The sequence below is a fragment of the Choloepus didactylus genome, chromosome 17 (genome assembly GCF_015220235.1).
Source record: "Choloepus didactylus isolate mChoDid1 chromosome 17, mChoDid1.pri, whole genome shotgun sequence".
Taxonomy (NCBI): domain Eukaryota; kingdom Metazoa; phylum Chordata; class Mammalia; order Pilosa; family Megalonychidae; genus Choloepus; species Choloepus didactylus.
This window is the reverse complement of record NC_051323.1, coordinates 72,830,039-72,852,487: the sequence shown is the minus strand read 5'-3', so window position 1 is coordinate 72,852,487 and position 22,449 is coordinate 72,830,039. Positions and strand designations below refer to the sequence as shown.

The 22,449-nt window shown below is 38.3% G+C and overlaps 1 protein-coding gene across 2 annotated transcripts in view; it reads right to left on the bottom strand.

The window, feature by feature from the left end:
• Positions 1-22,449, bottom strand: part of AFF3 (AF4/FMR2 family member 3) — a 524,208-nt gene that overhangs the window by 177,927 nt on the left and 323,832 nt on the right. For both annotated transcript variants that reach the window (XM_037806556.1, XM_037806557.1), the window contains 2 exons: positions 16,418-16,498; positions 8,494-8,530 (listed from right to left, as the gene is read on the bottom strand). In XM_037806556.1, the coding sequence (XP_037662484.1) occupies positions 8,494-8,530; positions 16,418-16,498 (118 nt within the window). The remainder of the gene's footprint in view (positions 1-8,493; positions 8,531-16,417; positions 16,499-22,449) is intronic.

Below are 22,449 nucleotides of genomic sequence, written 5' to 3'. Positions count from 1 at the left end.
CCAGCCTTTATGCCAAATGAATTCTCATTCTTGCAGCCCATGGTGCCACAGTTTAGTTTGTCTCAAAGAAAGGCTATGCTTTTTCCAAAATATTGACAAATAAATTACACATATAATGTATATAAAATGCATATGAATATGCATAAGTATGCAAATGCTTGACATACTGTTTAAAAAATTAAAGTGAATACCTGTGAAAACACTTCCCAGGCCAAGAAATGGAGCACTGTCAGTAAAGAATCTAGAAGCTTCCTGTGTGCCTCCACCGGATTGCAGGGTTTTCCCTCCCTCCCAGCCATCAAGTATATGGGATTTTGTGTTAATTGTTGCCTTTCTTGATAGATTTTTACTACCCACATATGTATTAGTAAATCAAATCTGCTTTCGTTTTTCCTGGTTTCGAACTTCATATGAATGGAATCATATAGTATGCATTCTTCTATGACGTAGTTCTGTTATTATGAATTTTACTATGAATTTTAGGCCCAGCCCTAATGATGCATGTTGCTGATCCTCACTGCCAGGAGGTATTCTGCAATTTTCTTATTTATTCTACTCCTGATGGCCATTAGTTTTTTTTCATTATGAGCAGTGCTATTACAGATATTCATGAAAATCCTTCCTCATGCACATGCAGAGGAGTGTCTGGGTCTTAGGGTTCACACATGTCCAAGTTTCCCAAGAAACCCCTATTTGGTTTACAAGTTAGGATCCCACCAGCGGCATACGAGACGTCCCACTGAGCCTCATTCACACCAATACTTGTGATGATCAGTCTTTTCAATTTTCATTAATCTGATCCTGGACAAAGAAATCTCCTTGGGGCGTTTGCATGTCTCTGAGTAAGTACCAGTGAGCTGGATCATCTTTTCATGTTTATAGATATTTTGTGCCCGCTCTTCTGTGACATTCCTCATTTCGTATAAAACATTTTTGTAGCATAATTTTTTAATTCATAAAAACATTGTATTGTCTCAATACAAATTGTGTGTGTGTGTGTAAATCTCAAATAACTTTTCCCAGTGTGTCTTTTTACTTTTTTTTTCTGGTATCATTGGATAATTCTAAGTTCTTAATTTAATGTAGTTGAAAATATTGTTATTTTCCTTTATTTGACACTTTTTTGGGGTGTTTTCTGAAATTTGATAGATTTATTGTTCACATTTAGGTCTCTTAAAAGTCCTAAACTGGTTTTTGTATATGGTGTGAGGCAGGAATTAATTTCATTTTTCTCCTCCTAACCAAACATTCCAGTATTTTATTTATTGAAAAGGCCGTTTTTTTTCTCCACTGTTCTACATTATCTGCTCTTCCATGAACCCAAGTCTCATCTACCTGTGGGTCTGATCTGGCTCCTCTATTTTGTTACATTGTTCAATTTGTCTATTATTGTCTTCATAACTTAGCTTTAACATCTTCTTAAAATTACTGGTAAGGCAAGGCTCCAACCTCGTTCTTCTTCAACGGTGTCTTAGCTATACTTGACCCTTTCTTTCCCCACATAAATTTGAGAACCACCTTGTCAACCTCCACATACACAAATGTTGGGATTTTGGTTGGAAATGCACTGAATCCATAGATCAATTTGGAGATACCTTGTATCTTTACAATACTGTTTCTTCCAATCCAAGGATATAGTATACTTCTATTAATGTAGGGCATCTTTAATATCTTTCAATGACAATTTTCTCCATTGATGTCTTACACATCTTTTGTTAGCTTTATTGCTTGGTAAGTTATATTTTTATGCTTATGTTAAAAGCTGTTTTCCATTTTTTAAGCAGCATTTTCTAACTGTTGTTGATATAGAGACATGCAACTGATTATGCATACAGCAACTTTGCTAAATTTTCTTACTAATTTGAATTCGCCTGTTATATTCTTTTGGGTTTTCTACATAGACAATCATATAATTTGAGAAAATGAGTTTTGTTTTCTTCATTCGAATACACACACACACACACACGCATTCTTTCTCCCCCTGTCCCCCATGTTTTCTTATTTTACTGCCTAAAACAGAGAATTCCGTACGGTACAAGTAGAACTCATGTCTTGTTCCTAAGTTTTAGGGGAATGCTTTCAATATTTAAACATAAAGTAGGATACTTTGTTCTAAGTTCTTTGTGGATACCATTATCATGTTAACAGAGTGGCCTTCTATTTCTAATTTGCTAAGAATTTTCCCTTTAAAATATGAATAATGAATTTTATCAAATGCTTTTTCTGAACTTATTGAAATAATCATAACTTTTTCTCCTTTCATATGTTAATATGATGGATTAAATTAATTAATTTTCTAAAAGGAAACCAACGTTGAATTCCTGGAATAAACACAACTTCTAAACAATAAATTATCTTTAAAAACGTATTTTAAACTTTGCTAGATTCAATTTGCTAATATTTTGTTTAGGAGCTTTACATTTATGTTCATAAGTGAGACAGGCCTGTAACTTCTCTTTCTCATACTGTCCTTGCCAAGTTTTGTTATCAAGCTTTTGTTGACCTGACAGAATAATTGGGGATTGTTACCTCTTTTTCTATTTCCCATATGGAATTATTTCCTCCTTGTGTAAACTTTCTTCCTTCCTTGGTAAAATTTTCTAACCCTGGAGTTGTATAAGTGAAATGACTTTTTAAAAATTACTGAGCCAATTTCTAGAAGTGGCTATAAAATTATTTGAATATTATATATGCTACTTTTATCTAATAAAAATATTATCTTTTTAATTGGTGGCATCTGTAGTTTGTTCTCTTTTTCATTCCTAATTGTTTATCTGTGCCTTGTCTGTTTTTGTCTTGATCAATCTCATCAAAAAGTTTGCCAATTCTATTATTTTCCCAAAGAACAAACTTTTGGCTCTATTGAGGATTTCTATTTTACCTGTGTCATGTTTTTTTTTATTAATTTCTGCTTTTCTCTTTTTGTAAATCTCCTTTCTATTTGCTTTCAGTTTATTTTCTTCTTTGACTAACCTCTTAAGATGGATGCTTAGTATATTAATTCATTTAATTTAAGGCTGCAAATTCCCTGTTATTTAGTTACATCCCCTGTTTTGATATTAGGTATTTTATTACCTTCCATTTACAAATATGATGTGTTTCTTAATTTCCAAACTTAATCATCACATGCTCAGAGACAATGATCAGTCCAATAGTGATATTTTGCAATATGCTGAAGCTTGTTTTATGGCCAACTATGTTGTCAATTTTCATCAACGATTCCTGTATACTCAAAAATAAGGCATGTTCTGCAGCTGTTGATGATGTGTTCTTGCTAACTGTGTGGCTTATATCTTACATTTTCTTACAGAGTTTTTAAATTGTATTATGTAATAATTACTAAGTTACATACCAAAATGACGGACTTCTCTTTGTAATTTGGTTACTTTTTGCTTTATAAGTTTTGAGGGTATGTTACAGGAATTTACATGTTTAAAATTCTTCCGTCTATATGCTGAGTTGCACTTTTCATTGATATATAGTGACCATCTTTAACTAGTAATGTTTTTTGCTTAATGTTTATTTTTCTGTTATAAAAATAAAGCTGCCATTTTTGTTTTCATTAGTATTTGTCTGTTATAGCTTTTGCTACCCTTTTTCTTTCAATTTTTCTGTATCTTTAAGTTCAGAATGTGTCATAAATAGCATAGTGTTGGAATTTTAAAAATCCAGTTGGACAATATTTGTCACTGTCATTAAATTGTAGCACCTAATCTACTTGTTTAAATTACTGATTTAATTTTATTTATGCTACCATATTTTCTCACATAATCTGTTTCATTTTCTCCCTATTTTGCTTCTTTTGAACTAACTGATCATATATTCACAGTCCATTTTTTACTTAGTTTGCAGATATTTTCACATCTGGTTTGTTGGTTTTGTAGGTTAAGGACCCCTTTCCCATTGTTTGATGGATACCCTAAAAATTGCAGTATGGTCACTTAATCAATCAAAGTCCAATGTTAATTAATATTTTTACCCTTCTCCCAAATAATTACAGGAACTTGGAAGATTTTAATTCCAAATTCTCCTCCCCCTATTTTGTGTTATTGTTTTTGTGTTTTCTAATTCTATCGTATTTTCATCAACTGTTGTTCCATGTAATCAATATTTGTTCATAATTTCCACACATTTACTCTTTTATATTTTATCTGTTTTCACTTCAGAACTTCACCTCAGGAATTGTTTTGCCAGGTACACAATTCTGGGTTGACAATTATTTTCTCTCAGTGCAATGAAGTTATAATTCCAGTGTCTCCTGGCTTCCACTGCTGTGGCTGAGATGTCCGCTGGAAGTTTATTGCTTCTTTGAAAGCTTTGAAGGGTATTCTAAGATTTTTTTTTTCTTTATCTTATGTTTTGCAGTTTAACTACATTGTGTCTAGTGTGACTTTTCATACACCCTGCTTAGTATTTCTTGGGTTTCTTGAATCGTGGTTTGGTGTCTGTCAATTCTGGAAAAGTCTCAGTCATTTTCTCCTTTAACATTGTTTCTGTTTGCTTAGACTTTCTCACTTTATCCCTCATGTTTCATAACTTCCATTTCACAATTTCCATTTCTATGTTTTTCTAGGCTGTATTCTAGATAATGTCTTCAGTTCATTTTTCCAATCTTTTAGTTCTTTCTTCAGCTGTGTCTATCTTCTGTTAAAGTTGCCCATGGAAATTGTCATTTCTATTATTATTATTATTATTATTATTATTATTATTATTTCTAGACATACTGTTCAATACTTCTTTACATTTTCTTGCTCTTTACCATATTTTTAATTCTCTATTTTACATCTGGAAATAAATTAACTAGTCTTATTTTATATTCTGGGCTTGCAAATTCAAATATCTGAATTTTTTGCAGGTCTAATTCTCTGCTGCCTACTGTTTCTCCCTGTTCTTGCACATGGTTCCTTGTTTTCTTAAATGTAAGTGTTTTAAACTGTGAGTTGCTCATTTACCTTGTAACTCCATTTATTTTTATTATTACTTCTTCCTCTCCATTTCCCTTGTTTTCCCTTTTTTGATATTCCTATTAGCTGGATTTCTACCCTCCTGCACTGATTAATCTTTCATAAATCTTTTCTTTCATATTTTCCATCTCTGTCTTTTGTTTTATATTCAGAAAAAATAGATTCAACTTTAACTTCCAAATCCCAGGCTTTAGCTGTTATCTATTCCATATATTAAATTTTTTATTTTGTCAGTCATATTTTAAATCCCCAAGTGATCTCCTGTTCTGTAATTACTTATTTTTCACAACAATTTCATTTTTTTTAAACAAATATTTCCACTTCTTTCTGAAGATAGTACATACACTTGAATTTTTTTTTCTCTTCCTTGAATTAGCTAGATTTATTTTGGGGTCAGTCCTTCTCTTCGGTGCTCACTGGTTATACATTCATATGTTTGAATGATAACAGACTAATGAAGGATAATTGCTGTGGATTTCCTGTACCAGTATATTGATCTATTTTCCTGACATCCCTGTCCCTTGCAGGAAAGGGCTGACTGGGTTCTGTTTAAGTGGACAAGATACGCTGACGGAAAGGACTCACTTAGAGTTCAAGGGAAGAGAGATCTCCAGGAGGACTGGGAAACACCTCCTTTTCCAGCAAAAAATGGAATGTGCTTCACTCCGGGTGTATAACATTTCTGTCTCCTTCCGGAGAAAAGCTGACTCTTCTTCCACCATTCATCTATGTCTGTTTTTAAAGTGTGGTGTTATCTCAGCATCTATTCTGCTTCTTTCTCAGGTATCAGTTCCCATCTGGGAGTTCCAGTCAACTGTTCAGTTTCTTCCTGTGGCTTCTGGTGTGTAGGCAAACCAGGCTAAAAGTTCTGTATGAGAGCCAGCTAGGATGGGCGTGGAGGGGTACTGGTTGACCCCGAAATAAATCTAGCTACCCAGTGTCCTATCACTGCTGGCAATCCACGTCTGTTCTCTGTTGGGGTCAAGTGAAAATCTGTAATCTTTCCTCAGGCTCCCTAGGGCAGAACCCACCACAGTTAAAACATTTCCCCATTGTTCTTCTCCTTCTTTTCTTTTTCTTGATCATGACCTTCCTACTCAGGATTATCTAAAAGTAGGGAACTGTCTACTTTCTGTTTTCCAGGAATTCAACTGAATTTTTGGTTTGTGGATCCATCCTTTCCTGTTCTCAGTGCTCTTATGGATTTACTTCCATAAGTATAGTTTTATGGCTTTTTAAACAGGGATCCTGAAGGGAAGAGAAGTATATATGCTCAGCCTGCCACTCTGAACAGAAAGCACTCCTAACTTTTAAAAACTGTAGACACACACCAACTATTTTAATATTTAAATCTACCAGTGCTTAATAAGCATCCATTTTATAACATTAAATTAAATTGATCAAGCATTCAGCAAAGTGACTAAGCTATCTATCTTTTAAAAGATTTGGATTGAAATCATTTTCTGTTTAATTTTTGTACTCTTTTTCTTTAGTATCTATATAACATAGTTTTTCTAATTTCAAGAAGAAGGAAAAAAGCACTTACCCAAAGGACTGAGGATTAATCAATCAATCCACATATATGCTAATAAGCACAAATTCAAGGGATTGGGTTTGGTTTTTCTGAAGTTCAGTGTTTCCCTCTTTCCTACATATTTACTTGAGTCATGGCTTAATGTCTCAAAACCAAGCAGAAGAAACAGCATGGGAAGTGCTGGTGGGATCAGCTCTCCTAACATTTCAAATATGCTATAATCTACAGAGAAGGTTCAGATTTTAAAATAGTGACATTACCTCTTTATTTCTGTGTTCAGCTTTTGGGAGATCTATTTGAAAAATACCAAAAAATTTCCTTTCCCCTAAAGAGTCAAAGCCAACCCAAAATTTTTCTAGACAATGAAATGCCAGAGGTTTCTGTACTATGCAAGGCAGGTGCCACGTCATGTTCCTTAGAAGATGGGTCTACTTACTTTTACCTATTCTAAATTGCAGTATAAACGTGGATATTATGACATGCCATTAAAATGTCCCAGATGCATGCAAAAGTCACAATATCTTAATTCTTGGACAAGGATTCAATCTCTCTGGGAAGCGAAAGACACAACCTTCTTGGGAGTCAAGGTAGTGGAATGGAAAGTCTTTGGGACAGATCCCTGAACTGAATCCTAGCTCTCATTTTTTAGCCATGTGCTCTTGGGCTAGTTACTTAACCTCACAGTTTCATTTTCTTCATGAGTAAAATTGGGATAATAACGTCTACCTTATATGGCTAGTATGAGGATTACATAAAATAACATACATCAAAGCACTGGCACATAGTAGGTGCAACAACTCTTTGCTTTGCTCTTTTTTTCTGTCAAAAACTCCAAGCTGAGAGGGGGTGCATTTATTCACCTATCAAATCCTCCCTCTTCCGTGAACTGTTTACATTCAAATGGAGAGAAAGCGGTGGGGAAAGCAATGGCAGCTTTTCCTATGTTGCTGATGCCTGCACACCTTGCAGGCTTAACTGTGCATTTCTTCTGATTCCTCTTCTGATTCCTGAATTTGCTGTTTCCTTCAGATTTCACGTCCCTTGACGTTTCACCTTTTGGCTGGCACCTGTGCTCCCAGACATCCCAAGAGAGGCTGGGATAATTGGGTGACATTGCCTGTGCATCCTGAGGGTATCATCTGCCTACATGACCTTTCTTTAGCTGTGCGCTGAAAGCCTCTGGTTTCCTAACACGTTTGCTCTGGATCTCTTTTCTACCCAATCCCTCTGCCCTCACAGATGCCCAGTGGGTGGGCATTCTGTTCTGAAGACACATCCGCTTGTTCAGGATGATTTTCATCTTCAAACACAGCTTTGTAATTGGCAAGGAGTGCTCTCAGCTGACTGACTGGTCATGAAACTAACAAGACCCCATCTTTGTGGGTGGGCTTTCATGACATGAGCAGGGTAGGTCTTGCATTTTTACTACCCATAGAACGTTAATACCAATTGGTAGTGCCAAACAAGCACACTGAAGCACTGCTTCACAGAATAAGATCCTCTATTTGGTGACAAAGCCCACATGCTTTATTAGCTGCTGAATTCAATAAGGATACGTACCCCTTCCTCAGTCTTCGTCTTTTTCTAGAAGAAAAAGATTTTATATGTACCCAGCAAGGTAGGACTTTTCTTCATGGATGCTAAGGCCATTTGTCTCAAGGTCTTTTGATTAGTTTTCTTTGCTCACTCATTTTCTTTCAATTTAGACAACTCTTTAGTTGCCTTAATGTTTTTTCCTCCACACTTACTAGGGACCAGCTGTAATACAGCATGCTGTTCTCTCTCAGGATTCTATGTGCTGGCCCTCCTTCCCTTGAATAAAGACAAATGAGCACTCAAAGTCACCATGAATCTAATCCGTTTGCAGAGTACTTGAATAAATGGCCATCCTTTCCCACTCAATTTTTTTTAGTGTATTTCTCATTAACCTGCTGTCTATTACGTGTGTATCCTCTCCACCCCCCATAGACACCTGTAGAGAGAAGCCTCACTTACTTGGATTATTGTGTCCAGAGGATGCAAGCTGAGAGTCCTAAAAGAACAAGAAATATCAATTAATTTTCTTATTTTACTTTCAAAACCCAGATTGAACATGGGACATATTACTAGTCATTCAGAACCTAATCGCTGATCATAATCTCTGCACAAGCACATTTGTGTTCTGGGCATACAGTTTACAACCCCTTCTATTTTGTATGATTGACTTTTGATCTAACTCACGTCCCTGTGAATGCACCTGATTGTCATCACCCGTCGGCAGACAAGGCTGGCAACCGCCCACTGGGACACTCTGTTGAAGAACTGTTGACAATCTCACTTTGGTGGATGAAAAAAAGATTACAGATTTCCATTTAATGGAAATGGCAGAGCCAGTAGTACATGGTATTTGAGGAGTTTGGTTATTGCTCAGGTAAACAGAGCTTGAGAATGATTTTATTTGTATTAAAAAGAAAAATACTATGCTAAAGTTGTCTTGAGAATTCACATCCTTTTGCCTTCCAAAATTCCCATTTAATATGAAATGTATGAGAGATTTATAAAAGAATGAATTATTGAAAAGGTTGGTATGTAAAAAAAAATAGTGCCAATACATAAAATCCACCAAAACTGGATTCTGGCGAGTAGAAAAAAATCCAAGGGAATGTCATTAACTGCTATTTTATGGCTTAATGTATTTTGCCAGATTTTTGCTCCATGCCGTATAGCTGTTATGGGGGTGGGCTTCACGCATGTTCAAGTCCATGTGATAATGCCTTTTTAAAGGGGGAATTCCAGTGAATAGCAGGCAGATGGGGGGTGGGAGTGGAGGGGTTCCCACTCTGTTAAGCCTAAAAATCTTCATCCAGCGTTGCTAATAATGAGCTACTCACCTGAAGAGAAAGAACAAGTTCAACTCTAACTTTGAGATTTAGTTTTTTGAAATAGTATATGAGATGAAATATTGTTCCTGAAATGATGGACTAAAAATATAATTTTCAAAAATCATTTTGGCCTAAATGCAATTACCAAGCAGACAGCCACAGTTAAATGCCCCAAGAAGACTGGGGAGCTTTCCTTCCTTTTAAAATAATGCAAAATTTTATATCTCAATCTACATTTTTTTCCTTTTAATTTTTTTATTAGAGAAGTTATAGGTTTACAGAAAATTCATGCATAAAATACAGAGTTCCCACATACCACCCTGTTATTAACGCTTTGCATTAGTGGGGTGTATTTGTTATAATTCATAGAAGAACATTTTTATAATTGTACTATTAACTATTGTCCTTCGTTTACAATAGGGTTCACTGTTAACCTAATTAGTTTTAGCTTTAATCCATTAAAAATACTGAGTCCCATTTATTGCATGAGTTGTGCCATCTGTGGATTTTGGCCCTTTAAAGGTGTTCTATACTAGAGAATTGGAGACTTAGTCCCCATCAAATGGGCAAGAAGGACAAAAGGAGAGTTTTTAACATTAAGATCATTCTTTTATACATAAAAAAAAGAATAGCAGGAATTTCTATAAGACTGTTTGCAGACATTGCTGAGAAATAGAATTTTTCATTTCCTGATGCACTTCAGATGTCCTAAAACCCAGAAGATATCTTTGATAGACTCTGCAGCAGAGGATCAAAAATGGGCTTACAGATGACTGCAATTATAGATCACACCCTTCCTACACAGCAAGCTTCACATTTTAAATAAAGCACCTGTGAATTAATGACTATCATTATTCCTCTTTTGTGGGGGGGGGGGGGTGAAAAGAAGCAGGAATGATGGAAGCAATTTTTAAAAAAGATCACTATAGAAGTCTGCTGCAGGAGAGGCAAGAAAAACATCAGACTCTGCCCCTAAGACGGAATCTCTTATTTCCCTCTGACGCCTCCCAAGTGGGGCATTGAACTAAGAACATCAGCTCAAAAATCCTGACTCCCACCCCAGTGTCCCAGACCTCACCGCTGGGTGGGTGGGAACGAGCCCCACTGTCATCCTTCCTGTGCCCGCCTGCCGCTGGTTGATTCACGGAGGGTGCCTGTGCCTTCAAGAGGCCCGGGGTCCCTGCTGGCCTGCCCAGGCTGTGCAAAACCCTGAGGCCTGCAGTGGGTGCAGGTTCTTTCATTCTTCCATAGGCCCAAGCAGAGCAGAAGGAGGCCCGGGCACCGAGGTCTTTCCGTTCTCTTGTCCCCTCCCTGCCCTGCACACCAGGCACCCACACACCTACAGACTCAGTCCCAAAGACCTTCACCCCTTGCAAATGTCTTCTGCAAATAGAGGTCTGGGGAGGTGCACCCACCATCTGCTCATTTCCTTGTAGCTTCCTCTGGAAGCACTCGAGCAGGCTGCAGGGTTCTCTGTGAGGCTGTTTAAGGGTTACAGAGGTGAGTATATAAAATCCCCTACCTCGAGGGATGGGGAGACCAGCGAGGGAGCCGTGGTGGTAACTCAGGGCTGCAAATGATGTCACAGCTGCTGAGCAAGGCGTCTCAGGCCTTCATGCCCTTTCCTTTCTCCCTTTCCTTGGAATGCGTGTCTCCCCTTCTCCTCCCTTCCCCCATCCTCCCAGCTTCCATCTTCTGCGTCATACCTCCATTACAGTCATTATCTTTTCAACTACGACTCTTATTTTTAAAAATAGCTTTATTGAGGGCATAAATGATATAAGTAAACTGCACATATTTAAAGTATACAATTTGAAAGTGTTATCAGAAGAATACTACCATTATTATTGATTTGACTCACAAATGGCTCACTTTAGTTAAGTAGCATTTACTATTTTTCTAAAAATATTTTTTTGTGAAATATTAACATATGCAGAAAAGTGATAAATTTCAAAGTACAGATTAACAAGTAGTTATAGAGCAAATTTCAAAGTATACTATGGGTTACAGTTCCTCAATTTCAGGAGTTTTCTTCTGGCTGGTCTAATAACTAGAAACTAAAAAGAATTATCTATATAATGTCTCCGTAGTCATAATCATTTGTTAAATCCTAACTGCTCTGTCACAGCTCCTTCCTCTCATTTGATCATTCTCTCAATCTTCAGGAATATTTAGGCAATGACCTTTCTAAGTTGCATTTACTATTTTTTAAAAAAATAAAAGTAATATCTGTTAATTAAAGAATATTCAGACAAAGTAAGGACGTACAACAGAGAAGTTGCCCATCATCCCACACCAGGGTCATTATGAAGTTAACCTGCCTCTATGGGGTTGCCGGGGTCAAGCCCCAGGTGTGTGACCCTCTGAGGGTTGGGTCACGGGCACCAGCTGCTCTGGAGCAGTGAACAGGGACCACTCCGGGTTACTCAGAACATCTACAAACAGAAATTTACCCTTCTCCATCTTTAAAACCTAACCTATTCTTTGGCACAGGGGAACCCTAAAACTCCTCTAAATGTGGTATTTAGCTGAGAAGTAAAGTTCATACAACCCTTTTTTCTGAAGACAGGAACACCAGGTGCACTGGTATCCCACAAAGTCCTTTGATGAAGCACCCTAATAAATGCCATATTTCACCAAGCGTAACATGCCATCAAAATCATCAGAGGCCACATCATCTCAGGCACTGCTATGGAAGAAAAATGCTGTCAATTTATTGTAAGTGGCTATCAACCATAAAACAAATCCTGATTTCAGAGACCTTAAAATGTGAAAAAGAAACATGCATCTTAGGTCAATGAAATACAGAAGTGTTAAGCCATGTTTCCGATGGAGGACCATATTTATATTGAGGGCATCACTTAAAAATGGCGTTTGTGAGTACTTGAGGACCGCTCCACTCACTCCCTCCTTGCTTGTCTACCAGTCCACTACCAGGATACAAAAGGGAAGAAATGGAAATATATCTCCTCTTGTTTTCAGAACTCCAGGTAAAGCCATTACTAGTGGAAAAAGAACCATCAGATTTGTCTGACTTTCTCTTCATTCCCACTAATCACTTTCTTCTCACTCTTATTCTCTAAAGCTCAAAAAAAGTTGAAATAGTATAACTTACAATTAATTTAAATGTTTGCCTTGAGATAACGCTAAACATGGAGTTTTAGTCAAAACACTCTTTGGTAGTTTTTGAGGCATACTAGAAACCCAAGAAGGAGATTTGGAACAAACTCTCCAAGTTCAAAGCCCTTTCACACTTGCTGGCTTTCATTCTCATTCTAGTATATAAAGAGAAAGGCAATAAGATTCTCATTTCTGTAATGATGCTCCAATTCTCCTGTATGATACTTTAAAAATCAATCAGCAAGAATAGTTTCAGACCAGGTCCAATCCCACCAGATTCAGCATCTGTTGCCACGTGAAATGCCTGTGAAATGCCATCAGACTTGGATTTATGCTTTCTGATGAAAAAAATTCTATAATTTTGAGTTCTTTATTTCATTTCAAAACTTATGAGACTGCTGCAGAAATGAAGCAAATGGGGCAAAGCAAATTTATTTCCTTCTCTTCTTTGTTGAAACACCTGATAATTGCAGCCAATTTAAAGGAGTCCTGCTTTTTTTTTTTTTTTCTTTACCAAACCCAATTACTTTTGAGATTTGAAGATGAAGCAGAAGTGTCCGGTATTGTATGTCTAGGACACTGTGACTCCAGAGTAAGTCCTCAGAGAAAAGAATAAATATCCATGTTCAGTATCAATTGACTTTACTACATCTTATGTCCTTCAATACTCAGACAAAATGGGGGAAATTCTCGTAAGTATTTAGCTAATTAATTCTGGGTCCTGGTAACTCAGAATGCAGTTAAATCAACTTTTCTTGTGAGGTCAAATTACCCCCTTAATCTTAATAAGGGTTTAATTTCGTTGTTTATTAGCCATTGTGGAGATTTTGCTCAAGTTCCATAACCGATTCTAGCCCATACACATTAGCAACCGCGTTTAGTCTGAAACATTAATGGTCCAATTAATAAACTGCAAGCCTCTAGCTGTCAAGATACTAATTAGTTGAGATACAGGTTAAAGGAAGCCTCCGTGTGTGAAAATTAATGGCAGTCTTTGTGGTAGGCGGAATAATGGTCCCTGAAAGATGTCTCCGTCCTAATCCCCGGGATCTGCCAGTGTGTGACCTTACAGGGTAAGGGGACTTGGGAGCTGTGATTATCTCTGTCCTGAGATGGGGCCATTATCGAGGATTATCTGCTTGGGCTCAATGTCATCCCAGGGCTTCTTATCAGGGCAGGCGGGGGCAGGAGGCCAAGGATGGAGACGTGACCGCAGAAGCAGAGGTTAGAGGATGGCAGTGCAGGAGTGCCACGGCCTCGAGAAGCTGGGGGAGGCAGGAGAGCGAGTCCTCCCTGGAGCTGCAGAAGGAAGGCAGCCCAGCTGACTCACTGATCTCCGCTCAGTGAAAGTGATTTCAGGTGTCTGACCTCCACGATCGTAAGTAACAAAATTGTGTTGCATTAGGCCACTAGGTTTGTGGTTATTTGTTACAGCAGGAAAAGAAAACTTAGTCCATCTTACTTCATTTGCACAGATTAAATTTTTAACAGTATTTATCGTGAGTTTTTTTTAAAGAAAAGCATTGTTAAATCATGCAATATTTCTATCCTTTGTAAAATCACTTATTCTTTCTTTCTTAGGCAAAGCAAAGGGATCTAGGGGTAAAATAGCTCCACACAAATCCTATAGTAGTCCTAAATAAGATACATTTTTAAAAAACTAAATTTGAAATTCTGTGCCCTCTATAACAGCTAATAATGCATCTTTAGGAGTGAAAAAAAAATAAGATATTTTTTACTTTATTTCTGCCTTGAAAAATGTATTTTTTGTGCTAATGATTTAAGTCTAAATTTCACCTCAGGAATTAAGTTACTGCTTAAAGTTAAGTTTCCACACTATAAACAGGACAAATTTGTACAGTTCTTTTGGGAAAGTCACAACCAAATATGTTTTGGTGTTTGCCCAATTATATCAGAAATTATATTTATACCATGGATGTGTTATATTACAAAAATGGTCATGTGATTATATTTTAGGTCAAGCCATTATTTTGGCCAAATAATGTGCAAAGATTATAAAAATTCTGCATTTTATTCTAAGTGTGACAAGATGGCATTGGAAAGTTTTGAATACAAGAGTGACAAGATCTGCTTTGCATTTCAAAATATTGCAGAGGCTATTGTGCAGTGAATAGACTGTGTGTGGGGTGCAAAAGCAAGTGACTGGAGAGCTGTGATTGTCCTCGTTGTCTGCGATCGTGGGCTGGAATAGGGCGGTGGTGGAGAAAGTGTGGCAACAAGTTAGGAAGCTGTTGAAGTAACAATGCAAGAGCTGATGGTGATTTTGACCAAAATGGTGGCAATGAAGGTGGGAGAGGCATTTGGATTCAGATATTCTGAAAATCTGTAAACAGGATTTAATGACGGGTCAGATGTGAGGTTTGCAAGAAGAAGAGAAGAGGGAGGCTCCAAGGCTTCTGGCCTGAACCAACTGCAGGAACAAAGATGCCACTTACTGGGACATCGTGGGATAGAAGAAGGTTTATGGGGTGGGGGTGGGGCAGAGCTACAAGTTCAATTTTAAATATCTCGCGCTTAGGGTGTTCGTTAGAGACCTAAGTGGAGAGGGTGAGTAAGAAATCAGAAGTGTAAATATGGAGTTTGGGAGAGAGGGAAGGGGCTAAAGAAATAGAAGTCACCAGCTCAGCATACAGAAAGTATTTAAAGCAATGGGTTTAGCTGAGATCATCTAAGGAGTGAACAAACAGAGAGAGCAAGAAAATCTATATTCACTGGGGAAGATCTCTAATACACTTAGTTAAACGAAATAAAATTCAACTTAGAAAAATGCTTCAGGATTATGCCTTTCACAATTAAAAAAAACTGCACATGTACATTTCTGTACATAATTGCACAGAAAAAATGAACTCCAACCTCTTGAGGGTAATCTGGGTGGGGAAAAAAATCCGGACAGGGTGTCAGGGATTTCCCCATTTCCATCTCTTTCCATTTGTAATTTGATCTTTTATAAGCAGTATGTGGCTATGTGTTGGTTGTACAAAAATCAAACAAAGCCTAGTAGACTCACGTATAGCAAATATATTCTGTGACTGATTTTTGTGATTTTTCTTACAAAATATGGACATCTTTTAGAGTCTTAGAAAATATTTTCCTTTTTTAAACAGATAGAGAGGAATTAAGTCCCACAAATCCTCAATTGTAAGACATTGATTTTAAGAGACATCATTAATTTAATTACAGCTTCTCAGGAAAAAACAAAACATACTACCATATTAAATGTATAAATGACTATAAGATGCATTTCAATTTTATAAATGCTAAAATGTTAAAAGTGCATTTAGAATCTAGGAAAAACAGTATATGTGTGTTTGTGTTTCAACATATACATGCATAGATGTTAATAAGATATATAGCTATGTAGCTACATATATATATAAATTATATAATCTAAACAAAAAATATAATTACTAATTGCCCCAAAAATCAATTCTATATATTGCTATTTAGCAAAACTTAAATAAGATCTAATCTTTATATATTAGCACAAGATAATTTTAAGTAATCCAAATTTCTCACATATAAGTGGAGAAAAATAAAATCTAAATATCAACATTAATGCCTAGTTCAGGTAAAAAATTCATGCGAGTCTACAAATACAGATTATCATATTTTCTTAAGAAAATCAATTTACTTGTAAGCAGTATTTCTTATATAGCATTTGAGGTTAAGTTTTAGATCTACAGGCAATGAAAGTATGCATCATAGTTTGCAGAGAATATGGAAGTATAGGTAAATAGGATTGCAAGCTCAATTTTCCTCCTTTGATGAGTAAATACACGCTTGCAAATTGATGAAGATCAGATTCATATGTCTTGGGAAGAATATTTATAGAGGAAATGACAATCAAGGGTAAATCTGTCCACCAAAAACATCTGCATGAGCAAAGCAGATTCCTCCTGAGTTATGCAAGAGCTCACCTTATTTGGAAATGGAAATTTGTTTGGTTCCACTTTCCCAGGTGCTTGAACGGCAGAAAGTGGTGGAAGCCAGGTCATCTCCTAAAGGGGGGAAAACACCAATATTGTGATATAGACAGTATTTAAAGTCAATAGTACATAAAACAGCTGTGTGAGCATGCCTTGTGTTGAATAAGGATGGAAAGGGATTTCTTTTTAATTCCCAAGATTTACTGAATGTTTATCACATGCATTGTGCCGAGAGCTTCTCGTGGATCATCTCAGAAAAGCCTCACCCTGTCCCATGTGACAGGTTCTGCAGTTACCCTTTAAATCTGCAGCGGGCACAGGTGGAATTTGAACCCAGGCTGCCTGGCTGCTCGGCCCACAGCTCTGCCCCCAAGGCGACGCTGAGCCCGGGGATTTTGTTTTTGAAAGATGTGAAATCTACTTTTATGATTTCCCAATTTTATCAATCATCACCCCCATCTCCCCCAAATTCACAGCTTAGCAAATCCAACCTTTATACCTTAACAAGATCTACAAGGCTGTCCTATTTTCACTTGATTTAAGCCCCTGAATAAAGGGACAACCCAGTAGTAAAAGTTCCATGGAAAATGCCATACAAAGGGGGCTGGGTCTCTTAGACTTGATCCCACAAAATTCACAGGGTGGTTCTGAAGGAATGCACAAAGTACATTCAATGTTCTGAAGGAACGCACAAAGTACTTTCAATGTAAAGAATCTTTATTAGGGGAGTTCTATTAGAAATAAAGTGTGAGTTTCCAATAAGCTCCATAAGTCACTTTGGTCTTCAAAAAAATGTCATTCACAGAGAAGATAAAAAAAAAAAAACATATCACACTTTGAAACAAGAGAGAGAATGGTGTCATTTTATGACATGGTATAAAGAACATGAATTTTGGCTTAACACATAATAATCTGTAAGACATTTTTTATATACTCCTTCATTTGGCTGTGAGAGAGGAAGAAAGGGTTGTTTTATTCACTTCCAGCTTTCTTCTTCTATTCTGTCCTCTGTAAGATGCATTCAATAAATGACTGTGGAATTAAATTGAATGGATTTCTGATTACCAGGAAGCCAACTTGGAATTTACAAATAGGTTCTGAATCCCGTTTCTTGATTTTCTTCCTCTTCCAAACCTAAGCAAGCAGAGAGGCAGCAGTTCGTCCATTTTAAGAAAAATGGGACCTTCTCTCTCTTCAGGTGAAGACCTGTCCTCACCTCTCTTTGGGAAATCTCTGCAGATTTCTGTAGATTTCTGAGGGGAAAGAGTTCCTTGCGGGTAGGTAGGCTTGTGATTTCCTTCCTTGGTAAATCTCCAACCCCAGCACCTCAGTGGGTGCAGAACCCACACAGGGCGGTGTGTTCACAGCCTCCGTGGGAGCTTTCCTGCCCCACACTATCTTGCCCCTTTTCCCTCCACATCTGCTCCTCCGGTACCTGCCAGTGCCCGCTGCCCCTTTCCAGAGGCTGTTCAGTTTGTGTCAGGAGGCATCTGACCTTGCCCACGGAGCCAAGCTCCCCGTCGTCACTCTAGTGTCCGGCCCGTCGGGTCTCCCTGGACGGCTGCTGGTTAACTAGGAGGCTCTGAAGACAATCGGTTTTTCCTTCCGCTTCCCAACCCTATCCTTTTCTACAACCTGCCTCTCCCACGGAGCCCTCTCTCCTCTTTTCTCTACAGAGTTTCCGAGTTTTCTCTTTGATCTAATTACTGGCTAGGACATGACCTCGAATCTTTTGTAGAAGGAAGTAGTTACTGATCACAAACACATAAATCCACTGGTCTTTTCCTCGGTTGCTGACCGTCTGCTGTGTCCCCACGTCCATTTCTCTTCCCTGCCTCCCACTAATAGTCACCCACTCAGCAGCTTCCTCTGAAATCACCTTGGCTTACACAATTTCAACTTTACAATCCTTAGAGGACAAAATTGATGAGCACAAATCAATTACTCAAGATTAGACATCAGACTTGCACATACAACCCCAATATGTCCTTGTTAACTTTGTATAAATTACATCACGATTCCACCTGTATAGCAGAATGGTTACACATACGGTTTGTGTCTGATGCTACCGAAAAACAAAAAGGATAGACTACAGTTTCTGCATGTCCTACTCAGGAACAAATGATATAAAAAGTGCACAAAAATATAAATAATAGTCCTTTCAAAACACTTCTTAGATCAACACCTTAATATAACTGACACTTTCCAGTTCAAATGTGTTTAATACACAGTTTATCCAAGAGCCAGACAGTGGACACGTTCTAAGAGGCCACCAGGCTGTGATGCTGAAGGGCAGAGGCTGTGTCCTCCTGATCGTGGGATCTTGTGCAGGGTCCAGCCCTTAGCACCCACTTGTTCCCTGCACAAACATTTACTAAAGACTCACCGTGGGCCAGGCACCGTGACTGCCTTATACACACGGGCTCAGGCTCAGGATCTATGACTGAAAGTTAGGAGAACAGGTCTGGCTGTGTCTACTACAATTCCTTCTTCTCTATCCCAGCTATACCCCCATACTTATAATCTCTCCATTTCTTTCTTTCTTTCCTTCCATTCAATCCATCCACCCACCATCTGTCATCCAGCCAACCTCACAAACAGTTGTCACAGAAGGCAGACGCCACATTCTGTTAGCGCCTTGTCCTGCAACTTCCCTTCTCCTTTGAGGCTTTGGCCATGTGCTTTTGGACCCCCAGTTCATTTCCTCATCTCCTTAAAGATGCGCTATCTTTTTGGTAGGCATCTTTCTCTCTGCCCACTCGACCCTTCAAACGAGCCTAATGGATCCCTCCCAAATCTCCCCTCTCAAACACAGATGACTTTTAAGGATGAACTTGTGGATACCCCAAGCATTTCACTAGACCTTCCGGACTTGGTGTTCTGAGCCTGTCTGCTCCACCTCAAATTTTGGCTCCAAAACCCTAACTTTAACTCTGATCTTTGGGCTTTATCTTTAAAAATTAGAAATTTGGCTCTCCCCAGTCTATTCTGAGATGGTTCACTCCTGGGGGTAATCAAGCCCTATTTCTCTTCAGGTAAAAAATGGCACACTAATCACCCTTGAAATCCAACTCCCAACACTAACCACCTACCACCTACAAGACATCTTAGCTGGGCTTATATTAGACCCTCCCACAAGATGGGAATCAGGTGCTCTTAGGTCCACTGCAAATCCCCAGTGTTGGATCACGCCCTCATTCTGCCTTCTCTGATCCTATGTCTGGTCCGCTCAGAAAGAGTCAACTGTGCACATTGGTAGTGACACGGAATTAAGATGCTGAATACCCTAAGTCTGGGCCCCCAGTGTCTTTGGGCAATCATTGCAACTGATCCTCATCTGTTCCGTCTTCCATATTTCTCAGATGTTATTCCCATATTTTGTGATTCTCCTTGAGCCTTACTTTGGTTCTTAAGTCTCACAACAGGTGACCCTGCCTCCTATGTCAGTGTGAAAACAAAGACTATTTATTGGGTTTGAATGTCCTTCCTGGACTGGGACGAATCTGTTGGTATTTGGGCCCTCAGGACTGACTGGAGGAGGTGTGTGTCACCTATCTGTGCCCTCAATCTTGTATATTCCCCGGTTCCTAGGCATCTACTGCGTCAATATCCCATTGGTCTCCTCTAACTTCAATCTCTCCTCCTCCACTGACTCCTTCCCGCAAGACCGATGAATGAATAATCTCAAGCCTCAAACTCTTCCTGACCTTATGCCCCTCTACTAACTGCTCTTTATTTCTATTTCACCTAATAACCAACATTCTCAGAGAAGTCTCAATATTAGCTGTTTTGACATCCTCAACTACTTTACTTTTTTGACGTATCATTTTTAAGTTTTTGTGTTGGGACCTATATATATTGGAGTGTATATAATATGTATATATGTGTGCATATAGTTTAAGAATAATTAAGATTAATAAAATGGATACCTGTGAACTTACTACCCACCTTATCATCTGCTTTTCAAAAGACCCAGCTCTGACAAACGGTCTTCCGATTGTGAAGTTCACTGGATTTTGTTGAATGCTCACTTCTTGAAACTTCCTCCTTCCTGGGCTCCCATGATATGGTGCCCCTCCTGGCTCACCTCCACTCTCTAAGATATTTCTTCCTCTTGCTTTTCCTTGAACATTTTGTTTTATATTCAACTTTCTTGTCACTACATTTCCTTTTCCTGGGTGATCCTGTCTACTCCCATAGCTTTAAAAACCTTCTAGTACGTGGTTGATGCCCACATGTATATCCAGCTCTTGGTATCCCTCTCTGTGTGTCTACTGAACCTCTCAACATTTGTGTTTAAAACTGGACTTTGATGCCATAAAACCTTCTCCTCTTCTTGTATTTTATGTCCTGGTTAATGGCACCAACATCTATTAACTCTTCAAGTCAGAAACCTTGGAGTCATCCTAGACTCCTTCTCTTTCACACCCCTCCCAATAATAACTGTAGCAATCATTTATTAAACGCTTAAAACATATACCATTCACTGTTTTAAATGTTTTATGTGTTTTATTTAATGTCATTCTCAAAGGGTAGGATTGATTATTTCACCATTTTATAGATGAGGAGATCAAGTCATTAAGAGGCCAAGAGATTTGCAGTCTGACTGACCACATCCTAGTCCTCTAAGATTTTTACAAGTGCATGAGAGACCTTCTCTGTTCTAGCCAAGGAAGGCTTACCCCCTTGCTGCTATTCCCTGCTGAGATCTGAATGTACAGAGCTTTGCATACGCCAGAAGTCTTCCCCAATCTCCTCTCTTTTTTTGCTAGGATGCTTAATCATTTGCCAAGTGCTGCTTCCATTTCCTCCTTCTCTATGAAGCCTTCTTTGGCCAACTGAAGCCGTGGTTGACTTGACCTTCTGTTGCACCACATTTCCCCTAAACAGGTCTTTATCAGAACACCTGTCCCTCAGTGGCACTGCCTTGTTTAGAAATCTGTCCCTTACACAGCCTGTGACGACCTCCTCAAGGGATGAAATGCGTAATTCGTCTGGGGGCCCCAGCACCTAACACAGAGCTTGGAACAGGGTGGGTGCTCAGTACATTTCTGAGTGAACCCCAAATTAAACAGCATCTGCAATGTCTCTGCCTTTCTTTCCTTTCCTGTAACCTGAGCGACTATCCTAATCACACCTTCATTACTTTTTACCTGGATTACTTTCAGAGCTTTCTAACTGGTCCTCTCTCTTCGGTCATGATCAATCCATCCTCCACACTGCTGCCAACTTAATTTTCCTAAATTGCAGATCCAACTGGAACCTCTGCTGCTCCCAAATCTTCATATATATATATAAACATTACATATCCATATGCAAGAACAACAACAATGATGACGATGACGGCAAGGCACTCGATAGACATGAGAAGGACACGTGTTTACAGTATGAGAGCTGGAACCAGAAGGCAGACTGTCACCTTGTTGGACCTCAGCTGGGAAACGGTGCGTTTGATAACACAAATCTCTGATGCTCTGCCCATGTCCACAAATGACTGTGAAGGTGCCATGGGTACTGATTTTGGGGTTACAAATGAATTTTAGCAAGTAAGTGAATTTGCACATTTGGAATCCGTGAATAAAGAGGATCTACTGTATCTCCATTTCCTCTTCTGTCACTTGGGCTCAGGGACTGCACGCAAGTCACAGCCTCATTAAAGTTTAGTGAATTCAAGCCACAGACTTTGGAGTTAATTAGATCTCAGCTTGTGGCATCTTAGAGCCAGAGAAAAGGAGGATATTAACTACGTTATGGCTTAGCCATGAGTTAAATGAGATAATACATATAAAGAGCACAGCATGGTTCGCTTCACACTTAAGCATTCAATAAAAGAAAGCAGTGATTACTAGCAAGCTAAGCTTCAGTTTTCTTGTCTCTAATATGAGAAATATAATTTCTCTCTGAGTTTAAGTTACTGGGAATTGGAGATAAGAAAATATACAGAAAACTGCTTTTATGAATGAATAAAGTATTGTGCAAATGTATGCTATAATTACGCTAGTAATTACTAATACAAACTATAC